General features: G+C 38.4%; 3 protein-coding genes across 3 annotated transcripts; all 3 read right to left on the minus strand.

The window, feature by feature from the left end:
- Positions 1-1,837: 1,837 nt before the first annotated feature.
- LOC126593900 (serine/threonine-protein kinase AFC1) lies at positions 1,838-5,129 on the minus strand. The gene is made up of 12 exons (XM_050260062.1): positions 4,789-5,129; positions 4,352-4,523; positions 4,177-4,203; positions 3,946-4,099; positions 3,814-3,862; positions 3,580-3,694; positions 3,329-3,420; positions 2,965-3,121; positions 2,814-2,878; positions 2,573-2,670; positions 2,389-2,494; positions 1,838-2,262 (listed from the first exon to the last, which is right to left on the minus strand). Exons 1-12 carry the CDS (start codon positions 4,894-4,896, stop codon positions 2,104-2,106), a joined length of 1,302 nt encoding a protein of 433 aa, XP_050116019.1. The 5' UTR covers positions 4,897-5,129; the 3' UTR covers positions 1,838-2,103.
- Positions 5,130-7,428: 2,299 nt separating this feature from the next.
- LOC126591989 (pentatricopeptide repeat-containing protein At5g42450, mitochondrial) lies at positions 7,429-9,794 on the minus strand. Its single transcript, XM_050257741.1, has one exon. It carries the CDS (start codon positions 9,496-9,498, stop codon positions 7,909-7,911), a length of 1,590 nt encoding a protein of 529 aa, XP_050113698.1. The 5' UTR covers positions 9,499-9,794; the 3' UTR covers positions 7,429-7,908.
- A 696-nt stretch (positions 9,795-10,490) lies between these two features.
- On the minus strand, positions 10,491-11,669 carry LOC126594458 (uncharacterized). Its single transcript, XM_050260787.1, has 2 exons — positions 11,564-11,669; positions 10,491-11,451 (listed from the first exon to the last, which is right to left on the minus strand). The coding sequence occupies exons 1-2, from the start codon at positions 11,588-11,590 to the stop codon at positions 10,546-10,548; spliced, it is 933 nt and encodes a 310-aa protein (XP_050116744.1). The 5' UTR covers positions 11,591-11,669; the 3' UTR covers positions 10,491-10,545.
- Between the last annotated feature and the right edge of the window lie 11,667 nt (positions 11,670-23,336).

A 23,336-nucleotide genomic window follows, 5' to 3' on the forward strand; every position in this document is an offset into this window, starting at 1 on the left:
CCAGTTCTTGGATTGAAAGGCAAATTAGGCTCATCATATATTTTTGCACGAGCCCTTCTTGACCTATTTGGATCTTCTTGGTCATCATCGGACTCTCCATCAATATACTCATCTCGCTCGTATTCCACTATCATATTGTGTAATATGATGCAAGACATCATGATGGAGTCCAAATTTTCTCAACTCCACCATCTTGCCGGTTCGCTAATGATCTTCCACCGTGCTTGTAAAATACCAAAAGCTCTTTCAACATCTTTCTGATATGCCTCTTGGTGTAAGGTAAACAACTTTTCCGCGTCATTCCTAGGGTTTGGAATTGCTTGAACAAGTGTTGCCCACTTGGGGTAGATGTCATCTACCAAGTAATACCTAATATTGTATTGACGGCCGTTGATGTAGTAGTCAAGTTGAGGTGTTTTACCTTCCGTCAAGTTATTGAAGAGGGGCGAACGCCCAAGAACTGTAATGTCATTTTGGGATCCAGGGACTCCAAAGAAAGCATGCCAGATCCATGTGTCATATGAGCCAACCGTCTCTAACACAACAGTTGGCTTTCTCGACCTTTCGCTAAAGCCGTCTTGCCATTCGGTGGGACAGTTCTTCCAATCCCAATGCATGCAATCTAATGACCCTATCATGCTTGGGAACCCACGATCTTCAGCTTTGCAAAGGAGCTGATTCAGATCTTCTTGATTTAGCTCGTGGAGGTACTCGTCTTTGTAAACCTGAACAATTGTGTCACAAAATTCTTCAATAGTATCAAGGCATGTAGACTCAGACATACCATGGGTTTCATCCATCGAATCAGCTAGGGAGCCATAGGCCATCATTCGGAGTGCAACAGTAACCTTCTGATGAGGTGAGAAACTAGGGCGGCCTGCTCTGTCCCGCTTTTGTCGAAAGTACGGATTGACCTGCTGGACATCACGAAGTAAACGCTCGAAGACATGACGCCTCATCTGGAAACAACGTCTGAAATCCTCTTCTGTGTACACCGAGTTGGGGTCAAAGTAGTTGTTCATCAAATTGGCATGCGTTATCGCTCTGTTTCGTGGTTTGTAAGAGCAACTAGCAATAGAGCCACCCCGTTGAGGTTGTTCCTCAGTTAGCTGACAAGCCATGGCCACAACCATAATTGCTGCTCTATTTTGTTTGTTGCACCTTACTTGAACTTTTTCATCAGACTCCTCATCTTATCGTCTCATTTGCGCCCATTTTGCTTCTCTTTTGGAATTGGATGAGGACCCCCAATTGGAATCTAAAGAAGATCCAAAGTTGGAATTCATTGCAAACTTGAATTGAAAGAGACTGAATTGAAATAGATTGAATTCAAAGTTATGTGAATTATATCCCAATATCCACCCTATTTATAGCAAAAAAAAAAAATCAAATCCAACGGCTAGCTGACGTCACTTAGCCGTTGGATTTGAATTTAAGTTGTAGTTTTTAAATAATAAATTATGTTTAACCCTATGACCCCTCTGGCCCTCTGGGCCTCAGTTGGAGACGAAGGCTAATATAACCATGTACTGTTCATTAAAATATTAATATCTTGGAGGATCTTGGAGGGCCAAAGGGCTAAAACGAGCTCTCTAACCAGCCATCGGTTGGAGATGGCCTTACAGCCTAGGAGCTGGTCAACAACTTGAAAGTCTACATTAGTAAATTTAAATACCAAACCTGCTATACAAATAGACAGTTTGCCACTGTAACAACATGTCAAGTAATTACGCATAGCAACAAGTAATTGACTTAATATACCGTAAAATGTTCGTTTATCTCCCAACTGAGAATCCCACTTTTACCGTGAATTTGGGTAAGAATGGCACATCGAACAAAACACAAAAACAACATGCAAGTTATATTTATGTTTTCTGGTCAAGCTGAAAATCATGAAAATGTAAACCAGAAGCGATCGCTTTAGAACAAGCAACCAGTATAAGAAATCGTAGGGAGACAGGTATGGGGTAAGCTTTACTATACATTAACAATCGTAAAAAATCAAAAACTCACAACTGGTTTTTCAACTCATTTGACTCGTTCATATCTTTCAATCTTTTTTGGTAAGCTCGTGCTCATGATCGATATAGATGAGGGCGTTGATTACAAGGGGTAGCCACCCCTTCTCATATCTCTAGTGAAGAAGGGATGTCTTAGAGCTTCCCTAGCCTTGAGGCGCTCTGCCGGGTCGTATCTTAGGAGCCCTTGCAAGAGCTCGATCAAATCACCAGCAGAGTGGTCCACATGCTGCATTATTAGGTTCTGCAACCGATGGGTCAAAACAATGGCAAAGTCAGAAGACTTCATTAACCATCCTACGCAATATGCCTAGCGGCGTTATAATTGGCAGAAATAAGATAAGAGACTTTTCAACTTCTTCAACATTACCGGAAGCCGGGGCAACTTGCAAACTGCTCTCATGCTTTCTCTAGAAGTTGCACCGTCAGGCCAATCTAGTCGTGCTCCCCTTCTAAAATATTTGTCAGCACGACGGCTGCAAAAATCAAGAACAGTATATGAGCTCCACACAACATACAAAACGATAGGGGACTGTGTGCAGTATGAATCTTACTCGGCTCTGACCACCATATGTTGTGGTAGTGGGCCCAAAACCCTCTCCATCATGGCAAGATGCTCCAAGTTTTCATGTGTTTGAAAAAGGGCCTCACCCTGTTAAACGACAATATTGGAGGAAAAACAAGTGTAAAGAAAAAAGCTCTGGCACTCCATAGGCAGTAAAAACTTATTTTGAACTATAAATAAAACCGACTGAACTATAGATTATCGGCCCATATGAACTCAATGGTACTTACCGAGCAAAGTTCAACAAGTATGCAGCCAATGCTCCATATATCACAAGGATAATTCCATCCAAGTCCTGCAGGTAACATCAGATGACTGTCATCTAAAAGAGTAAAAATATGAAATCAAGATATCGCTTGAGTAGCCTAGAACTGTATTTACCCAAAATGACCTCTGGTGCACGATAATGGCGTGTTGACACCACATAGCTGTGATCCTGATGTTCAAATGTTGTACTCCCAAAATCAATGAGCTTAATGGCACTTGACTTGGGCAGATTCTTGAAATAGGAACCCTCTTTAGTCCAACGTGATAGAAACTTGATTGAAATTAAGGAAAGAAATTAAAGTGTCAGGATTTTGAGCTTTACTAAATTACCAGGCTAAGAGGTACAAGATCTGTAGATGGCTTGGGATGAAAAAATATAACGTAAAATGATGCTGCCAACTTACCAATTAATGTAATGAGGAACAAAAGTAAAATATAGAGAGATGAGAAACAAAAAGCAAGATTTAGGAAATGATACCTTATAGTCTGGCACTTTAATGTAGTCGGAGGACACAAGCAGAATATTCTCTGGCTTCAAATCAGTATGAATAAGGTGTAAATCATGCATAACTGCAAAAACAAACCAGCAACCCATTATTATCATCAAATACATGATATAGATGCATGTCATGCAATAATCTATCATGCCTAGAATTCAGCTTTTATACTTAAATGTTTGAGTAACATGTTGCAAAAATTTAGATAAAATGGCAAGAATTGTCCACACACATGCTACAGACTCCAAAAGTTGTCTGCCAAGCTCCCGAACAAGATCAATGGGAAATGAACGATAGCTGTTTTTGCGAAGAAAATCGTATAAGCTAGGTCCAAGCTTCTCAAACACCTGTTGAAACCATTTCAACCCATCCGCAAGTTTTTTTTAACTCACAGAAAATTCAGGCATAAAGGGACATATACTGCCCCTCCAAACTAATTAAATCAGAAGTATCAATAAATACTTACAATACAAATATGATTACGATAGTCAAACCAATTCCGTATTTGCACACAACTGCAAAGAATAAAACCGCTTATACCACCATCACTTTAAACTTCTACAACCAATAAGGGTGACAGAAATAAAAATATCCTTACCGAGTGCCACCAATATCATGCCTTGCAAGCCTTTGTAGGACATCAATTTCAATCATCGCAGCTTCACGATACTTATGTATGGAGCGGACAATTTTGATTGCCACAAGTTCTTTCTTTTCGTTGTCAATACACTCTAACACTTGCCCAAAAGTCCCTGGAAATTCATAGCCAAAATATTAAAATTTTATTCTGAGTGTAGATTTTTCACCCAAGAAAGCAAGAAATACCAACCCTCTCCCATTTTGCTGAGAATTCTATCTGCAAGTATGATGAGGAAATTGTATCAATAAGTATAATTGATAAGAAAAAAATAAAACTAACCCTATTCAATTCATGATGAGGTAAGGAAAAATCACCTCCTTACATATAACAAGACCTACATTACACAACGGTTAAAGGGACTTACATCGAGGGGTTAGATTTTCTCCGATGCCAAACACGTAATGACCATCTTTATCATCAGGTCTCCATGGAGGGGAAGCATTTCGAGGCACTCCCCCATAAAACATAGACGTATATGTATAATTCGGGATCGGCCCATTCCCAAACTCCTGCCCGCAATAAAATGCCGGGAGCAGCTGCAAAACATATTAAGCATAATCAGATAACTGCATTACAGATACATATACATAATTCAACAATCTCAATTCTAGAACCTAATTACCCTATTCCTAAAATTCAAATTAATTCCGTCCCTAAAGCACAAAAATATCAAACAATCCCGATTTGAAAATTGCGATTACGTAACAAATTTAATAAAAACTGAAAATTGTGACTACAAAAATTAAAATTTTAAATTTTAAAAAATAAAAAATAAAAAATAAAAGACTACGAGAGACAAACCTCGGGAGGAGGAAGAGGAGGGGGCATATCCCATGCTAATCGAGGTCTCTTTCTCGGCCGCTTATCCATATTCTTGTGAGGAAATTCCATTATCCTCTGCGTTTCCATAATTCCCCTAATTTTTTCGCTTCCTCAGCGAAACACAAATTCTCTCTTGAGAGAGCAAAAATTTCAACGAATCAGAAATTCAGGACCTAATTAGGGTTCTGCGAATTTGAAATTTGAAAATTTGAGATAGGATTTGGGAGAAATTGATATAAGATTTGGGGGAAATTGAGAGGGGATTTTTTTGAGCTCTGAAAACCCTAATCTTGGATCTGAAAGCTCTAAACCATGAGATGGGGACGGAAACTAACCCTGGTTAAGGGGTTGGGCTTCGGGTTAACTGGGGAACGAAGACGATAAGTTAACGCTCCGATTTTCCAACTATGGTTAGATAAATGGGCCCCGCAAATTTTGATTTGCTTAGGCGCGTGCGGTCCCCGCCCGACTGGTTTTATGTGTCGTGCGCGCCTTTCTGTTGCGTTTTTCTGACACGTGTCGATAAGTGGTCCCGTGAGAAGTCGCGCATATTCGAATTTTATTGATTTGGGCTTTGTAATTTTTGAACGGCCCGGCATACAATTTGTACCAAGAAGCTCAAATGGGTTATTTTTTTTGGAACTTTAACGAAAAGTTTTTAGTATTGTTCATTTTAACGAAAAATTATATTTTTACACTAAAAAGTCAATTATATACTATTCACTTTACCTTTTATTTTATTCTTATCATTAAAGCTCAAAGTTTTCAAGTCATTTTCATTAGTTTTTTTTTTTTTTGGTTTTTATCACAAATGGTCCCTGAAATTGACTCACCCAATCAAGATGATCTCTGAAATTGAAAATCGATAAATGTAGTCCCTGAAAATGACTATCACAAATCAATGTGATCCTTCAATTAAAAATCTGTCAAATTTTTGTTATGTGCTAATGTGATACATAATTAAGTCTCACAAGTCTAATTAAATATTTTTATAAGAATTACATATATTTAAATAAAAAATAATAAATTTTGTTTTTATATAATTATAAACTTGAAAAATAAAAATGGAAAAACAGAAGAAGAAGATATATACCTATCCACTCGCAAAAATCAGCTGCATCAAGTGCATAAATTCATGAATACATTTCATCAAGAACACACACAAGACAGACATTAGAACAAAAGCCACTGCAACCTTGTGTCATAAATATAGAAATTTGTGTTCACTCCAAAATTCAAGGTGAATAAAAAATACAAAGGACGATTTTCTAAAACATACAAATTAGAAGAGTTTGTTGAACATTTCGCATTTAGCGTGCATCTTTTATTAGATCTGAATTCTAAAACATGGAAGAAGAAGCATGAACAGTTCATCTTCTTTTTTTTTAGCTTTTTTTAAGTTTTTAATTGTACAAAAAGAAAATTTGTTTTTTAGTAATTAAATATTTTTAATTCTTATAATAATAGTTAATTATACTTAGTGGATGTCACATCAACATATAACAGACTTTTGGACAGATTTTTAACAGATGGACCACGTTGATTTGCGACACCCATTTTCAGAGACTACATTGATCGATTTTCAATTTCATGAACTATCTTGATTGGGCGGGTCACTTTCAAAGACCATTTGTGATAAAAACATTTTTTTTTTTTTGAAGAAACCTAAAGCCTTCAATTGGTGACCTCAAAGTCCAATATGACTGCTTGCTTCTTCATGTACCTACATAGGCATTAACATCAATTAGATAACGTTGCAATCTTCAGCTAAGAAATTGCAAAGCCAATCCGGCACATGAAAAACACCCCAGCTATAGGAAGAAGAACCCCCCAAACGGTTAACCAAAGGAAGTGAAAAGGTTAGCAACACGGTTACCAGCTCTCGGGACATAGACATGTAGAGATCGCATCGATCGCATCGCCAAAAGCTGAATGTCATACACAATACATCCGATAGCGCCATCTGATCTCCGTGCTTGCCACAATGTATCGACCAGCACCTTCGAATCACTCTCAACCTCGAGTTGTTTCATCTTCTATGATGAAAGAAGTGTTGACACGTGTTGATAAGTGGACCCGTGAGAAGTCACGAGCATATTCGAATTTTATTGATTTGGGCTTTGTAATTTTTGAACGGCTCGACATACCAGTTGTACCAAGAAGCCCAAATGGGCACACCAAAATAGTTGAGTTTTCAATATTATCAAAATACCGTTCCTTTATTTGTCTATTTGCCCATGAACTTGAACAGAGATGTCAATTTCTCCTGAACTTAAATTTTAGCCAGTTATCCTTTGAACTTTAACAATTAGCCAATTTTCCTCTTGAACCTTAATTTTAGTTAATTACCCAATAGCCAAGTTCCCTCTTGACGCTAGATTTTTAAAAATTTCATCCAATTTTTTATCCATTTTGATCATGCAAACAACATACGATAACTGTATGGGCAAAAAGAATGGAATTTTGGATGGATGAAAAATTTAAAATCTAATGCTATAGGGGGAAATTGGCTATTTATAAAATTTTAGGGATAAGTTCCCCTGGGGGGAATTGACTAGTTATAAAAGTTGAAGAGGGTAATCGGCTAAAATTACAGTTCATCGGGGAAATTGGCATCTGTATACAAGTTCAAGGGACAAATCGATAAATACCTCCCCTTTATAAAGATATAGATTGCAAATATACTGTAACATGGGAATCTAGTAATATACATGTTTGCAATATTTACAATTGGATTTATTGATTTGAATCATTGATTGCATTTCTTTACGGTTGTTTTCAAAACGCCAATGCCTCTAATTGTTCGTTGATGAAATCCATGATTTATGACTGATGTGGAAGAATCTGTCCACAAACACACAGATGACCCATCAGGTTACATGTGCGACGGGGTGGATGGGTCATCTATGTTTGCTTCAATATAACGATAGCGCCATCTGGAATCCGTGCTTGGTTCAATATATCGACCAGCACCTTCAAGTCACTCTCAACCTCGAGTTGTTTGCATCCGGCAACACACATGCTTGGATTCAAAAAACCAAAACATGAAAGCATTGTTGAGCATCTTCTATGATGAATTGGATCTATCAATCTGTTGTTTCATTGCAAGAGCTTAGAAGCCTTGTGGCAATTTGACATATCGATTGGAGATGCTGGAGCCTGTCTACATACTTCTCCCTTAAAGGCTCTATACAAAATTTTTAACATAGTAAAAATTTCATTCAATTGCGCATGATTCTTATCCCCAGTAACAAATACATGAACTTTGTTCCTAACTTCTATCCAACTGCAGCCTGGAACGCTCTTTAGTCCTTTTTCTTTCATTTCTCTCCGTACTGTTGAGACACTCTGCCATCTCCCAGCTGCAGAATGTGCATTGGATACCATAACATACGATGACACATCTTCTGGATCCAAATCCAGGATTTTCCTAGCCGCAAACTCCCCCAATTCCGTATTCGAGTGGATTTGGCAGCCACCAAGCAATGCCTTCCAAAATCCAATACCCGGTTCAAAAGGTAGATTGCAGATGAACTCCTCAGCTTGTGTGAAACACCCCGAGCGCGAGAGTAAATCAACCATACAAGCATAGTGCTCAGGCTTTAGAATGCTAGAGTCCTCAGTTCTTGCCTGATGGAAATACGAGTAACCTTCATCGACAAGACCAGCATGATTACAAGCCCACAATAAGCCAAGAAGTGTAACGCTATTCGGTCTGCAACCAGAAACCCTCATCCTTTCGAAAAATCCAATGGCTTCCTCTCCTTTACCATTTTGAGCATAACCACATATCACAGCATTCCAAGAAACAATGTTTTTTCCCTCAAGTTTAACGAAAACTAAGAGACTATCTTCCATGCTTCCACACTTTGCATAAAAGCTAATTAATGAATTGCCAATGAAAACATCAAGCTTACCCAAGAACTTGACAGCACAGGCATGAAAGCTCCTGCCCATTCCTAGTGCTGCTATGTTGGCAGCTGCAATGATGGCACATGGAAAAGTAGAATGGGTAGGCACCAATCCATCTCTAAGCATCTCGGCGAAAAGATTTACAGCCTCTTCATTGTGGCCTGTTTGGCTGTAGCCTCCAATCATTGCATTCCACGAAACAACATTCCTCACCGGCATCCCTCGGAAAAGAAGCAGGGCATCTTCAAGCTTCTCCTTTTTCAGGTATGCGCATATCAACGTCGTGTAAGAAACCACATTCGGGTACTGGGTATCTTCGAAAGCTCTTTGAGCATCTTGGCTAACGCTCAACTTGGAATAAAGATCCAAAATTGCACTCCCCACAAAGATGTTCGAACGCAAACCCGTTTTTGTTGCACAGGCATGAAGCTGCTTGCCTATTGATAGGTCTCTGAGTGCGGTCGACGAGTGAATGACAGTGCCGAATGTGAATTCGTTGGGGACAATACTTAAAACAAGCATCCTAGAAAAGAGATAAATAGCTTCTTCGTGACGGTGCTGCCGAGCAAATTGGCCTATTATTGTTGTGGCCGATACCACGCTCAAGGCAGGCGTTTCGTCGAACAGTTGGCGTGCATGCCAGAATGCATCCGAGTTTCTTGCTTGCAGAGAATGGGTATGTGCTTTCTGGGTTTCAGTAAAAAGGGAGCAAGCTGAAGTGTGAGATTTCCTCAGTATCAAGTGAGAGAAAGGGGACCTGCAAATTAGGGTTTTCATGTGTTTGTGTTTTGGTGGGTAATTTTGGGGATCAAATAGCCATGCGGGAAGGGCATGCTGGGTAGCCTCAGAAATGTAACTTCATGCGTTTGAACGCGTTAAAAATTGGCGGGTTCGGTGCAATTTTTGGCCTAATTGTGGGTGCAACACGTAAAAACATACCGTTAAGGAATAGCAAGTGTGCCTCTTGCACTAGAGAAACTCTTGTGTGCGACATCCGTATGAGGACATCCGTATAATTTATTTTTACATGCCCATATGTATGTGCAACATCATATTAGACTATTAGTGGGATTACGCATGGGCTTAGGTGTTGAAAATGGTAGCGGATATCCTATTTTGTGTATGTGGCCGCATAAACACGTTGTCCATCATTCGTATCTTAAAATTTATGCATGTAAAGGGTACCAAACTCAAACAAAAGAAGGATCCCTCTTTTGTGAGGAGGGTTGGACGACTGACGTGATATGGGTGTCAAGACCAAAGAATTTATCTCTATAACACTCAGGGGATTAGTGAGATAGATCGATTGTGAATATTACACACATGATGAGTCAAACAGAAATTATTAAGAGACATGAAAATTTTCCTACTTGTAATGCAACATAGAAGAAATTACACGTTTTCCTTCGAGAAATTATAAGTGAATCAAAAAAAAAAAAAAAAGGAAAGGAAAATCCAATGTTTTAAGCCTAATGATTCCCATTAAAAGAATTTTTTTAAAACTAAATAGAAATTGATTACAGCTTGAAAAAAAAGTTACTTTTGGTACATAAATTGAAAATTTTAAATTATATTAATGTATGACATACATTACTAAATATAACGATTAAATACAACAATTTCAACTAACCGTAAAAATAGTCAATAACTGATTGTACTGGAATTCAAACCAAATCCAAAAAGCTACACAGTAATTTATTTTATTCAGAAACAAAGATTTGATTTACAACATTCTCCAAACCCATTATTTTATTCAGAAATTCATATACACTAGTCACAAAAGTCCATCTACAAAAAAGATTGTAGTCTCCTACCACTTCATGTTCAAAACCTTCTTCTTTTACCAGTTGCAACCTGAAACTGCATGGCATCCGCATTGTTGTTCCCAAATTGCAATTCCATCCCATTGCTCAAACATGCCGAACCACGAGCGAAATTCAACACAGAAGAAGATGGTATCTGAGAAAATCCAGGTGAACTCTCAAGGAATGAAGCAGACCCACTTGACGAAATCCACGCCGCAAGAAACGAATCAAACTCCTCTTTCTGATCTACTAATGAGGCACAATGATCACCTCCATTAACGAGCGCTGGTGGATTCTTAAAAGAGGGGAGAGGAGGAGGGTTTCTCCACTTGGGAAGAGGTGCAACAAGAAGTGTTTGTAGTAAAGGGCCAGCTTCCATCACAGCCTGCATTAGTCTTCCTTTTTTGGGCAGTGGTCTCACTCTAGCAATGTTGTCAATAAGAACTGAACCAAAATCGATCTTCGAACCCACGGGAACAACATTTTTCGTAAACCCCAAGTTGTTCGAATCCAGAAAGTTTGGATTAGGCTGTAGGCCTGGGAAGGAGATAGGAGAACCCAAGTTGCTCTTTGTGGGATATGAACCAAGGGCATGAAAGTTGTAAGATTGGGAGGGCACAAAATTACTATCTGATTCCTTGAGCATAGGAGGGTCTAGGGTTTTTTGGGGGATCGGGTTTTTGATATTGAGTTGTGGTGAGAGGATTGAAGTTTGATAATCTGGTATGGATGATGGCACTAACTTATTCACAAGTTTCTGCAACTGGGTTCTTGCTTCATCTCTTTCTTGGCAAGTAATCTGCCAGAGTTGAAATAACTGCTTCATGATTTCTTCGTTCTTGCTCACCTCCTCTTTCGCCATCATTTTCACTGTATCTAGTTCGTATATTTTGCAGAGAAGCTTGTGTTTCAGTTCATCAACGCTCTGTCAGACATCAAAAGAGATTGAAGTTCAGAAATATGTAAAAACCCTAATAAACATGCAACCAGATGAAAAAGACCTGAAATCATTGTAAATTTTGAATAAAATCACTCACATTTTGATCACTCGAAATGTAAACCATGCTCCCTCTCTCTCTCTCTCTATACACACAGACACAATAAGAGAAACAGACTCGCAGAATAATTAAATAGAAGAGGGAAATGCAGAGACACAAAAAGGGTAAAAAATGAAGAGGCAGCAAATGGTAGGAAGAGTATATGGTACGTTTAAAACCTTGTTAAAATTAACCATATTTGGATTTGATCAAAAAATTACAAAAAAAATTACCAACTGCATTATAATAACATTCTTTGTCTCACTAAGAAAAGCTCACCGTAGTTAAAGGGATTCTGTCTGATCCCAAAACATTAATCTCTCAATCTCTCACTGTCAATCCAATATATGATTTGCTGTTCTAATTAGTGATTAGGTCAAAAAATAGACCCAGTTCTGCTAATGCACCTTGATTAGTGGTATCTTGACACTACTATATATCAATCTTTTAGCTAGCATTTCTTTAATTTTGGTAAGTTGTATCTCTTTATAATTAACGACAAAATAAAATAGTTGAAAAGGATTACTTTTACAGCAAACAAACTAACCATAACATTTTATATTCAAAATTCTTGTATTCGAGCGGTTGTAATTAGTAATCTAATCCAAATTATGAAGAGCAGAATTCAAACTTAAGTGTATGAGAGAACATGTTGCTCTAACCAATATGGTTGCGCCAAAGCATGTTGCTCTAATTGGTATGACTATGCCTTAACACAACACATCTTAAGGGGTAGCGGCCATGATTAAAAAAAGAATTCTCTTATGCGCGTGACCACGTATGAAGATGCTAGTATTCAATAAACTTACCATAGGGTCATGTGGTCAAGTACATTCAGTTTCTCCACCCTTGTTGAATAAAGTTATGGCATGTTTACTTAAAAAAATGGGGGAAGGAAGAAAATGGAGAACATAGAAATACAAGGAAAGTAAGGAAAAAGAATCAGATCAACTAGCACCCTAGTTGGTCTGATTTTTAAGTAATTAATTATGGATTTTCAGGGAGAGCTCACCAATTTTCGAGTCCGGATGTGTTAATATAAACGTGAAGAATCCAAAAACCAAGATGTTTCAATTATTATTCCATGTTCTTAAACATGTACCATCCATGAAAAACCATTACACTGCTGCATAATTTAGCCATTCCTTGAAGTTGATAGATTGTGATGGCACCAAAATCTAGAAATACCAGAAACCATGAGAATCTAGTTCATGTAATTTAAGGAGTAATACATGAAACATTTGCAGACCAAAAGGTAAGTCTTTCATCATCAGATAAGATATTGTCCCTTGATCACAATTCATAAAGCAAAGCTTAGATTTGAGAAGCAATTTATGTTCTTTCTTTCTAACAAGTAAAACAAAACAGAGTGAATTAATTAATAACTCATCATATGGTTTAGACATATACAGTAAATTTTTATGCAGACTAATACGTATTGCTTTCTGATTCAAGAAATGGACGTTATTGTTATCTTGTTTCAACTGCCATGTGCCACCTAGGCACCTAAGGCAGATAAGGAAGTTGAAAGTCGGTGAGAAATTCATGCATGAAAGGAAAAGTGCCAACTGAAAGTATGACATGGTTGAAAGATTAAATGCTTTGTCATGGCTGATCCATGCCTAAGGTAAAGCGCTATACTTAATTAGCCTATTTCGGCTAAGAAAGTTGCGTTGTGTTAATGGAAAAAGTTGAGATTTCACCTCAAAATTAATTAGTAATAGGAGGATTGATCAGCTGCTTATAAATTTTTACAATGTTTTTTAACTTTTTGATATAAGACAATTTTTTACATCTTCAAAAGCCCCTCACGTGCAGCAAATTTGAAGCATAACACATGAACAATTGATGAAGAAAGTTGATATTTCACCTTAAAACCAATTGTCACTAGACTCATTACAAAGAGTGTGCAACTTCTTATAAACCTTTACAAAATTTCTTAACCTTCCGACCTGAGATTATTTTTCACATTCACCCAATTAGTTCATTTTTCAATTGGAGATACACACACACACACACATTACAGAGAGTGTGCAACTTCTTATAAACCCTTACATAATTTCTTAACCTTCCGACCTGAGATTATTTTTCACATTCACCCAATTAGGTCATTTTTCAATTATTGGAGATACACACACACACTAAAATGAGGTTTTAGATCACTTTTCAATTATTGATTTTATCCCTGTTTTACTGTCTTATCCTTTATTTTTTAGAAAAAATAATAAAAATAACTTTAAAACTTTGAAAAACTAATGAAAAGAGATTCAAAACTTTGAATCTTAAAACTTGAATCTTAAAAAATACTTTAATAACTTTATTTTGTGATTAGAATAAAAATAAATAATAAAATATTAACAAAAATACAAATGATTCTGTCTTGGGTTCCCACTTGGTTGGCTGCCTGCTTTGTAATACCAAAAAATAGGTTGTTGCGCTCCTTTTTCAAACCTAATGCCCCCTCTCTTTTCTCTCTCCTCCTCTTCATCCGTATGTGGCGAAGGCTTACCTAATTATCTCTTCTCTCTCCTCCTTCACTATATATATTGCATAAATTTTATTATGGAAAACAATTAAGGTTTAAGTACCTAAAACCCCCCCAATCTTTTACTGATATTTCAAATTTGTCTCAACTTTTTTATACATTCCAAACAAGTACCCACTTATTGAAAATCTCACATCCGTAAGTCCTAATTCAATTTCTCTTAAATTAACTAGGGCTTACTTTGTCTCCAACATCAATAAAATGTCATGGAAGCATGGCCTCCACCAAGTAACAGTCACACCACCCCATTTAGGCCATCACCTCGAAACCCAACGCATAACCATGGATTCCACCCTACAACTCAAGCTGCCAACATCGAGAATAAGGTCCTAAGGTTGCTGAAATGTTATGGGCTACCATGATACGGGCACCACCATTTTCACCGCCCACAAAGAAGAACTGGAAGTTTTACTATTCAAAAATCGGCGAATGAGGAAATCAATATGAGTAGAAACAAGCTCCTTGAAACCCTATGGCGAATTCTTAACCCTCTCTTTTGTTAGGAGATTTCCGAATCTTCATTTTTGTTTTCCATTTTATTCGTGAATTTATTTATTTATTTTTTTCATCTTTCTATCTTTCTCGGAGTTATTTTATTATTATTTTAGTGCCCAAGTAAAAAATAAGTGTGACCCATTGTTGCCACATGTACATTTCATGAAAAATTAACAGGGAGTTAACGAATCTGACATTTTCAATAGGTTGGGTACTTGCTTGAAATGCTTAACAAGGTTGAGACCAATTTAAAATGACACTAAAATGTTAGGGGGTTTTTGGTACTTAATCCTGTTGGATATTTGATTGCATATTTCAAAATACAACTCATTAGTCAAAGCAATTCATTAGTCATGTTAATATCATTCTTAATGATTTCTTTTAATCTTAATTGCAATTTTATTAATTGACGCATTAAAGGAGTTATAATGTTGAAGCTCTTAAATCACATTTTATGTTTGAAGATTCCAACTTGATTAACCCATTGTGGAGCCAAAAATAATCACAGGCGACACGTGAATTTTGGGTTAAAATGACAAAATTACCCTCGAGGCACACTGGGATTCCTACACGCTTACAGTGGACAATCATCCCTCAACCAAGTCAAAAATGCCCAAAATAGGTAATAATTCAAAACCTATTTCATTCATCCTCATCAAATCCTCTCCACAAGGTAACTCCCAAATCATTCCTCTTTTTTAATATTAATTAGCTAATCAATTAGGAAATTATTCTATTAATTAGCTAATTAATTGATTTATTATTCAATTATTCCTAATTAGCTACAAATCATGAACCTCAACCAAAATACCAACCAAGTGGCCGGTCATCCTCCTCCTAAAGGGGTCGGCCACACCTCTATAAATACTACATCATTCTATCCAAAACTCGATTCAAATTCTCTTAAACGAGACGTAGCCCCACCGTGACAATCCACAAGGCTCAACACGGTGGCAAGAGGAGCAACTTTACCATTAATGAGCACCACCACCATGGCAGCCACGGGGACTACCATGGTAGTGGGGAGTGGGCCAGCTCCATGGCAGTGAGCCCACGGTGAGCAGAGGGCAGCGAGGCAACCACCAGCTCAGGCCCATGCCATTTTGCAGCAGCAAGCCCAAGCCGTTGCCCTAGCAATGTAAGCTCTAGCCTCGCATCCACGTGCGCCACACGCTGAGCAGCCCACTCCTGTGGCTTAGCTTGCTCCTATGGTTTAGTCTACTCCAGTGGCCCAACCATTTCTGATGGCCCAGCCTGCCCCCGCGGTCCAGCTTTCTCCAGTAGCCTTCTAAGTAACCCAGATCGGTCCAAGATTAGTTCAACCATCTCGGCTTCAAATTTCTGGGCTGACGGTTGAACCGAGGGCATTTTCACCTTATTTCTTCGCGGATTTGACATTTCCCAACTTAAATCTCACACCCAAAGTCCATTACACTTCCGCTACTCAAGGAGATGCATTCTGCCCCAGCTCTTCTAAGCCATATGAAGAACAACACTTGTCTTGACAAGTTATAGAGTTGACGAGCGCCCTAGTACAACAAACGACCTTGGTGAATTAGCTCTTGTAGTGCACCGAGATGCAACGTGCCCCTGACGAGGTGTCCCGAAGTAGGACAAGGGCAGACGAATAACCTCTCTAGCAGCATCCTGGCAAGCAGCTACTCGACCAACCACGAACCGAGTGTTCCGGCAATGTACACTTTTGACCTGGCCCCCGAGATAGCGTATACTCTCGTCTTAGCGCGCGGAGGAGCGTGGACTATTGGTTAAGCCCACGGACGAGCATACACTCATGGTTAGCGTCACACTCTGATAATCAACTTGAGCAACCTTCCAAGCGAAGTGTTCATTCGCGGCAATGCCCGCAAATGAGCATCCTCCATTTCACATTAGAGTAGGTAGCACAACGGACGAAAAGAAGCAATCACTCAATCCTGCTCAAGTTCAACCAGCAGCTTGCGAGTTACCCGCTCGCCTGTTAGGAACATACCACATGCACCGTAACTGTGACATAGAGAAGCCAAACATATAGAAGAGTAACCTATACCAGTAGGTTACGACCGGGGGCAGCCGAAAGCTCCACTACCCAACAAAGACAACTTCAGGAAGAAGTTGAAAGGCTTCTGACCGAACGATTGCATGATTTCCAACGTAACGAAGCTACTAATGAGACGCTTCGACGAGACATGACCATATAAGGGAGTCATCTTTCCATGACAAGATCTAGCAGACGAGACTATCCCACATAGATTGGCGAATACAAAGATTATTTTTGTTTTTACAAAGGTAGCAACTTAGCCTAATGGTGTTCCGGGGGTAAACGAGTACCAGAATGACACACTAGCCCAACTACTAAGAACCAGGGGCAGTCCTTGTTCTTAACACTCCAGACGATTTAATACTAAAGTAGCACATCATTAGTAGCCAAGCATTACGGACCTAGTGGTTCAATTCTTATTGCTACACACAACCTGGCCCAAGCCAGCCTCAACTTTGCTTTCACAGCTGTGCCTACCTATTCCACGACTCCCGACATCCATTGATCTATCACCATAGCTCATAACTGTGTCAATCTTGCACCATGACTCCCAGCCATGCCGATCTTGCCTTGTGGCTCGCGCTAACCAAGCCTCAAAATGACACACAACGAAACATCTAATGATGGCACAATAATTCTGGGAGCAGCTCACTGCACGTACACCTTTATGCGAGTTTTACAAGAAGTTTGAAGTCTCAAACAGATTGCCAAACAAGACCTCGCAGGCTGAGAATTACTTCAGTTGTCCAGCAGTCCAGCTTTCTTTAACTACACTCACGACAACGACTTCCAATCTCTCCAGTGCGAAAGGGTAAACTAATAGCTCTCCAGTGCGAAAGGGTAAACTAATTGCTCTTCAGTGCGAGAGGGTAAACTAATAGCTCTCTGATAGGAGCATATTTATGCGTCTTAGTTAGCTAGTTGTTATGCATTTATGTTGTGTTTTCTTAGTTAAGTTAGTCTTTTAAGCTATTTTCATGTGTTTTCAGGTTTTAAGGACAAAGTAAGCAAAAAGATGCAATTTGGAGCATTTTGGAGCAAAATTGAGCTAGAATGGAGCTCATGCATGTGGAGCACAAAGAATGGACGAATTTGAAGGATTGAGGAAGCTAGGAATGTGTTTCAAAATTTGAAGAATTGAAGATGCAAAGTTTCCTAATTGAAGTGGGAAAGTGCCTAATTGAAGATGAAATCCTAGTCAACAATGGATTCCTAGTTGAAGAATGATTCCTAGTTGAAGTTGGATTTCTAGAAGATTGAAGATTCCTACTCAAACAAGGTTTCCTACTTGAAGAAGGAAAATTAAAAGCCAAAGAATCAGCTCAAGTGAAGAAACCTTATCCAAAACATTATCCATAACCTTATCCTATCTTATCTTATCCTAATCCTAATCTACCTATATTTCAGCTACAAAAGGGATTTATTTTCCTATTTGGAAACTTAAAACCTGATTTCTAGAAGCCTTATACCTTCCTACAAAGGTGCCACACCTTATCCCTTGTTTTTCTAGAAATCAGCCACAAAACAACCTTTCTAGAAGGCCTTATCCCTTGTCCTACAAAAGTGACGCCCCAAACCTTTCTAGAACTTCTAGAAACCTGATTATTCCTTTCCCCCTTGGTTTCTAAAAAGCCTTAGCCTTTTCCTTCAAGGATTGTGTGTTATTATCCTATACAAATTAGGCCTTTAAATCCTTTTCCTTTGCTACATAGGGGCTGCGAATTTCAGCCTATAAATACCATCCTTTGCTGCACCATTTAGTCACCACCCTCTACCATATTTTCACTACACCATTCACCCAAACATCCCTCTTGTGCCGTGAGTTTGCAAAGGAGAAGGAAGGAGACTTTTGGAGCCGTGCATGCCATTCAAGGAGCTTGGATTGTTGGAGCGTTTCTAGGTGTTTTCTATCTTTATGTCAATGTTTAAATTTATTTATCTTTGTTTATTTGCGAACATGAGGAACTAATTTCTTTATAGTTAGAGGGGAATTCAAAGCCATGATCATATGTTTTATATGACTTGATTTCCTCCAGTTATGATTTCATAAATCGTGAATGTGGTTTACTTATCTATTTGATTGATAACATGTTTATGTATGTTGATTGAGGGTCGACACTTAGTTTGCATGCATGAATTTGATGCTAGAGTATAAGAGAATTTCACCTAATCGTTATTAACTTAAATTCATAAGTAGTAAAAGTCGCTAGTCACGATTGTGTTAAGTGAATCCTTGGCAAGAGTAACATGCGTATTCCATAGTTATGAATGCCTCGTCAATGCTTATGATTTCCATTGAACTTAATGATCTTTGATATGTGTCTCTATCATGCGTATTCCATAGTTAGGGTCCTTGATAAGAATAATTTGGTTGTAATGCGTATTCCATTCAATTCAATGAATCTAGGGAAATCTGAGAATTAATTGGTGCAATCTAGTTAATTTGGGGCATTGTCATTCATGGTTTGTTGAAAGAGTAACTGGAAATCGAGTCGTATGCATATGTTTCATGTGTGGAGAAGGAACCCTCTAACTAGCCTTTCACCATTCTATTTCATCAATTTCGTGAGTCTTTAAAGTTTGTTTTCAAAGTTTCTGTTTTAAAAGTTTAAATTCGTCAAAATAAAACCCCTTGTTCTCAAGTCTTGTTTTTAGAGTCAAAACTTGTTTTCTTTTAGTTGTTTGAGTCTTTTAAGTTTTATTTTCGTCTAAATCACTTGTTAGGTCTAGAATTGAGTATTTTTTATTGTTTCTTGCTGTTTTTAGTGTTTTAAGTTAGTTTTGAGTCTATAGAGTCCAGTTTAGTGTTTTTTAGTCTTATTTGTGTTGATTAGCATCCCTTCTAATCCCCGGCTAGAACGATCCCTACTTACATATACTACAATCATAGGGTTTTAATTTGAGTGTCAAGTTAATTTTCACATCACTCTCCAGTGTGAGAGGGTAAACTAATTATTCTTTAGTGCGAGAGGGTAAACTAATTACTCTTAAATGCGAAAGGGTAAACTAATAGATCTACAGTGCGAGAAGGTAAACTAATTGCTCTCCATTATGATAGGGTAAACTAATTGCTCTCAAGTGCAAGAGGGTAAACTAATTCCTTGACACCCATCTGGGTAAGCTCTTCAGTGCGAGAAGGCCACATAGCTCAAAAGATCGAATGCTTAAAGACTAACTAGGTAGCGAATGATCAAGGGGCAGTAACCACTTTGCACTCAACAGTTCGCTCAGCCGACACTTTATCTTTAGCAGCTCCATCCTTGATTGCTCCATCTACAGCATCTGAGAAATCAAACTCAAGCAGTTTCCTCATTCTTAGTAAGTAGCCCAAACAGTGGCCCATGCCATGCCACTTCCTCAACCCACGCTGGGCCAATCCTTGGCTTCAATCAAGCCAAGTAGTACAAGCAATGGCCCCTGCCACACCACCTCATTGGCCCATGCCAAGCCGACTCCTAGCCCATGCCAAATCGACTCCTGGCCTCTACCAGCCGACGTGCTGCACCACTCTGACGGCTACCCCATGGCAACACCACCCAAGAAGAAGATAAGGAAAACTAAGTTTTTTCTTATATCGGTACGGCGCAGAGAAGACAAAGAAATTAATGGAAGAAAGTTCTTTGCACGGGCAAGCAAAGAAGAATACCAAGGGAGGGGGAACAAATATCCTCTAGTTTTCTCTCTTTCTTGTAAGGATAAATAATTGCCTTCCAAAGTTGATTTAATCCCCTACTTAAGGTAGTCTTCAATAAGCTTTGGAAGAAATTTATTTCCCTTTCCTAGAAGAATCTAATTCCAAGTCCACCTAAGAATCTACATCAAAACTGGAGATCTCTACACCTGTTGCCTTTTCCTTCAAGTAGCCTAACAGGTGTGGGGGCATTTGTGGAGCCAAAAATAATCACAAAGCGACACGTGGATTTTTGTGTAAAAAGGGACAAAATTACCCTCGAGGCACACATGGATTCCTACGCGTAAGCAGTGGGCAATCATCCCTCAACCAAGTCAAAAGTGCCCAAAATAGGTAATAATTCAAAACCTATTCCATCCATCCTTATCAAATCCTCTCCACAAGATAACTCCCAAATCATTCCTCTTTTATTATATTAATTAGCTAATCAATTAGCTAAAAGTATTCTATTAATTAGCTAATTAATTGATTTATTATTCAATTATTCCTAATTAGCTACAAATCATGAACCTCAACTAAAATACCAACCAAGTGGCCGACCCTTCTCCTCCTAAAGGAGGCAGCCACACACCTATAAATACTACCTCATTCTCTCCAAAACTCAATTCCAATTCTCTTGCTAAATTCTCTAAATTCTCCAAACAATTTTTCCTTAAAATTCTAACTTTGGCATCAGAGGTTCTTCGGCCAAAGCCCCTTATTCATTATGGGCGTGTGAGGCTCTTAGCCATGACCTAAGGTGTTATTTATTTTGTAGGTGCAATTTTGTCCAAGAACAAGGAGGAAGAAATTTTCATCCACACCCATTATGTGACAACCCGTCCCTAATTTTACGATTTTATAAATCTTAAAATGTGAATTCACTAGAATACCCTAGAGGCGAGGGTATTGATTTTCGTTGATCGCTAGCTCATGACACGTATGAACTATTACCTTACCGTATTTCAAAAGTACTTGGCGGTGCGAATGTGTAGGTGCATGAAAAAAATTGAATTTGGAACTACGACAGAAGTTTTACGGAACTATAAATTTGAAAGTACGTTGGTAAGGGTTGTTATTCATTATTCTATTCCTTTCTTATAGTTATTGTTATTTTTATTATTTGAGGTGGTTAGAAATATGAAGGGAAAGAAGAGGAAAAAGAAATGAGAGAAGAAAATGAAGAAGGCTGCTTGATGGCAGCGAAGAAGAGGGAGAGAAGAAGACGGGCACTGCCCAATCAGGAAATAAGGAGAGAGAGAGTGACGAATGGGAAAGAAGAACCAGGAGGGAAAGGAGGGAGGTGTGGAGCACCCAACCCAGCTGACCCGTGCACCCACAACAAAATCGATTTCAACCCGGTTCTAATTCCGACTAGATTCCACCACTGTTTCTGACGAAAGTCACCCATTCTTCCCTTGGAAATCATCCATTGACCTCCTATCTTCCATTTCCACCCAAATTTGGAAAGGATTTGGGTGTAAATCATTGAATAACCCACGGGGGTGCTGTGAGACCCTTGCTTGGGATCCATCAATTATGAAATCATCTCCTTCAATTACCATCACTAGAACACTCCTATAGAACCCAGGAATAAATCTCAGGCAGTGGTGGAGGCGTCGGAGCAAGTTTGGAGGTCGAATCGAGCACACCTAAGTATAGGGTTTCCGACGGGTTTTAATGAAATTGAAGTTTTTCCCGGCCTATTTGGCCTTGGTCATATGTATGAAAGTTACTCTATTCATTGAGATCTTCATTCCTGTAAATTTTGGTAATTTTTAGAAATAGTTAGATTTTCCGACGAGTCGGGGTGGCCGACCGCCACCCGCAGCGACGTGGGGCCAGGGGACCGTCAATGTTATTTTTAGGCTAAATTAGATGTTTTGAGTTCATTTTTAGTAATTCTATAACGTAGGTTGATCGTTTGGACCTAAATTCATTAAGATACGTCACTTGGTAAAGATGTGAATCGACGATACGACCGTTGGATCGTCACCAAACTTTAATACATTATAATACAGAATATTTAAGAACCATAGAAACTTATGGATCGGGAATCCGACATACGGATCTTCCCGAATTGGATTTGTAAGTTCATAAAATAAAATGTTGACCACCACTTGATTTTGGCAATTGGCGGATATCCGACCGTTGAATCATAATGAAACATTTGAACGTTGTTCTAGGAACATAATGTGAATCTTTGAAAGTAACGGATCGGAATTCTGTGATGCAGATCTTCCGGATTGAATTTCGTAGGGATGTGTTTTATATAAATTATGTATTCTATCGTTAAGAACTCTGAGACGTGATTTGATAATTGTTCTAGACGACGATGGTTGGTGACGTCTCGATATTCATGCTAGGGAGTCATAGCGCGGACCTTAGGTAAGTGAGTCTTTTCCTTTCTATTGTACATATATACATACATACATATATATATATATATATATATATATATATGATTGATAATTCCACAAACGGTTACAAATTGATTATTGCATATAATTACTGTTAATGCCTTGAAATATTAATGCGAACTATGAATGGCTTGATCCCTGTTTAGGGTACGTAGGCAGTCTAACGAGACGTTAGATGTAGCCATACCATAAATGAGACTAAATAATTGAGACGATAGCCTTGTTTGGGAAATTGTGCAAAGAACATTGGTGGAAAATGTGAGGTTTAACCTTATGACTTTGTGATTGGATGTTGGTCATAAATCATTGTGTGAAGGATCTAGAAATTGAAGTAAGGAATCATAAGTATTGATAGTTAGTCAAATTAGTGTTTAGTTGAGCTTGTCATTGATAATTATTCCCGACAATTAATAGTTTGGGAGTAGGGCGTTATAGATTATGCGTTTTACGCCACATTATTAATATATATATATATTTCGAAGCACTACGATATGGTTAAGCTTTGGATTGCATTAGGGCATGTCCATAAGTATATTATTGCGCATAATTTGTGTGAATACCTTAAAGTACGAGGGTGAACACAGGATGCACAGATAAGTTCAGGT

This window comes from Malus sylvestris, chromosome 12 (assembly GCF_916048215.2).
Source record: "Malus sylvestris chromosome 12, drMalSylv7.2, whole genome shotgun sequence".
In the NCBI taxonomy this organism is placed as follows: Eukaryota; Viridiplantae; Streptophyta; class Magnoliopsida; order Rosales; family Rosaceae; genus Malus; species Malus sylvestris.

Bases quoted from the DNA above. Each gene is read 5' to 3' on its own strand.
- LOC126591989 (XM_050257741.1), bottom strand. From the start codon at position 9,498: ATGAAAACCCTAATTTGCAGGTCCCCTTTCTCTCACTTGATACTGAGG.
- LOC126593900 (XM_050260062.1), bottom strand. From the start codon at position 4,896: ATGGAAACGCAGAGGATAATGGAATTTCCTCACAAGAATATGGATAAG. The intron at 4,204-4,351 runs GTAAGTCCCTTT...TCATACTTGCAG, and splicing joins AGAAAATCTAACCCCTCGAT to ATAGAATTCTCAGCAAAATG. The intron at 4,100-4,176 runs GTTGGTATTTCT...ATGAATTTCCAG, and splicing joins TCTCAGCAAAATGGGAGAGG to GGACTTTTGGGCAAGTGTTA.
- LOC126594458 (XM_050260787.1), bottom strand. From the start codon at position 11,590: ATGGTTTACATTTCGAGTGATCAAAAT. The intron at 11,452-11,563 runs GTGAGTGATTTT...GATGTCTGACAG, and splicing joins ACATTTCGAGTGATCAAAAT to AGCGTTGATGAACTGAAACA.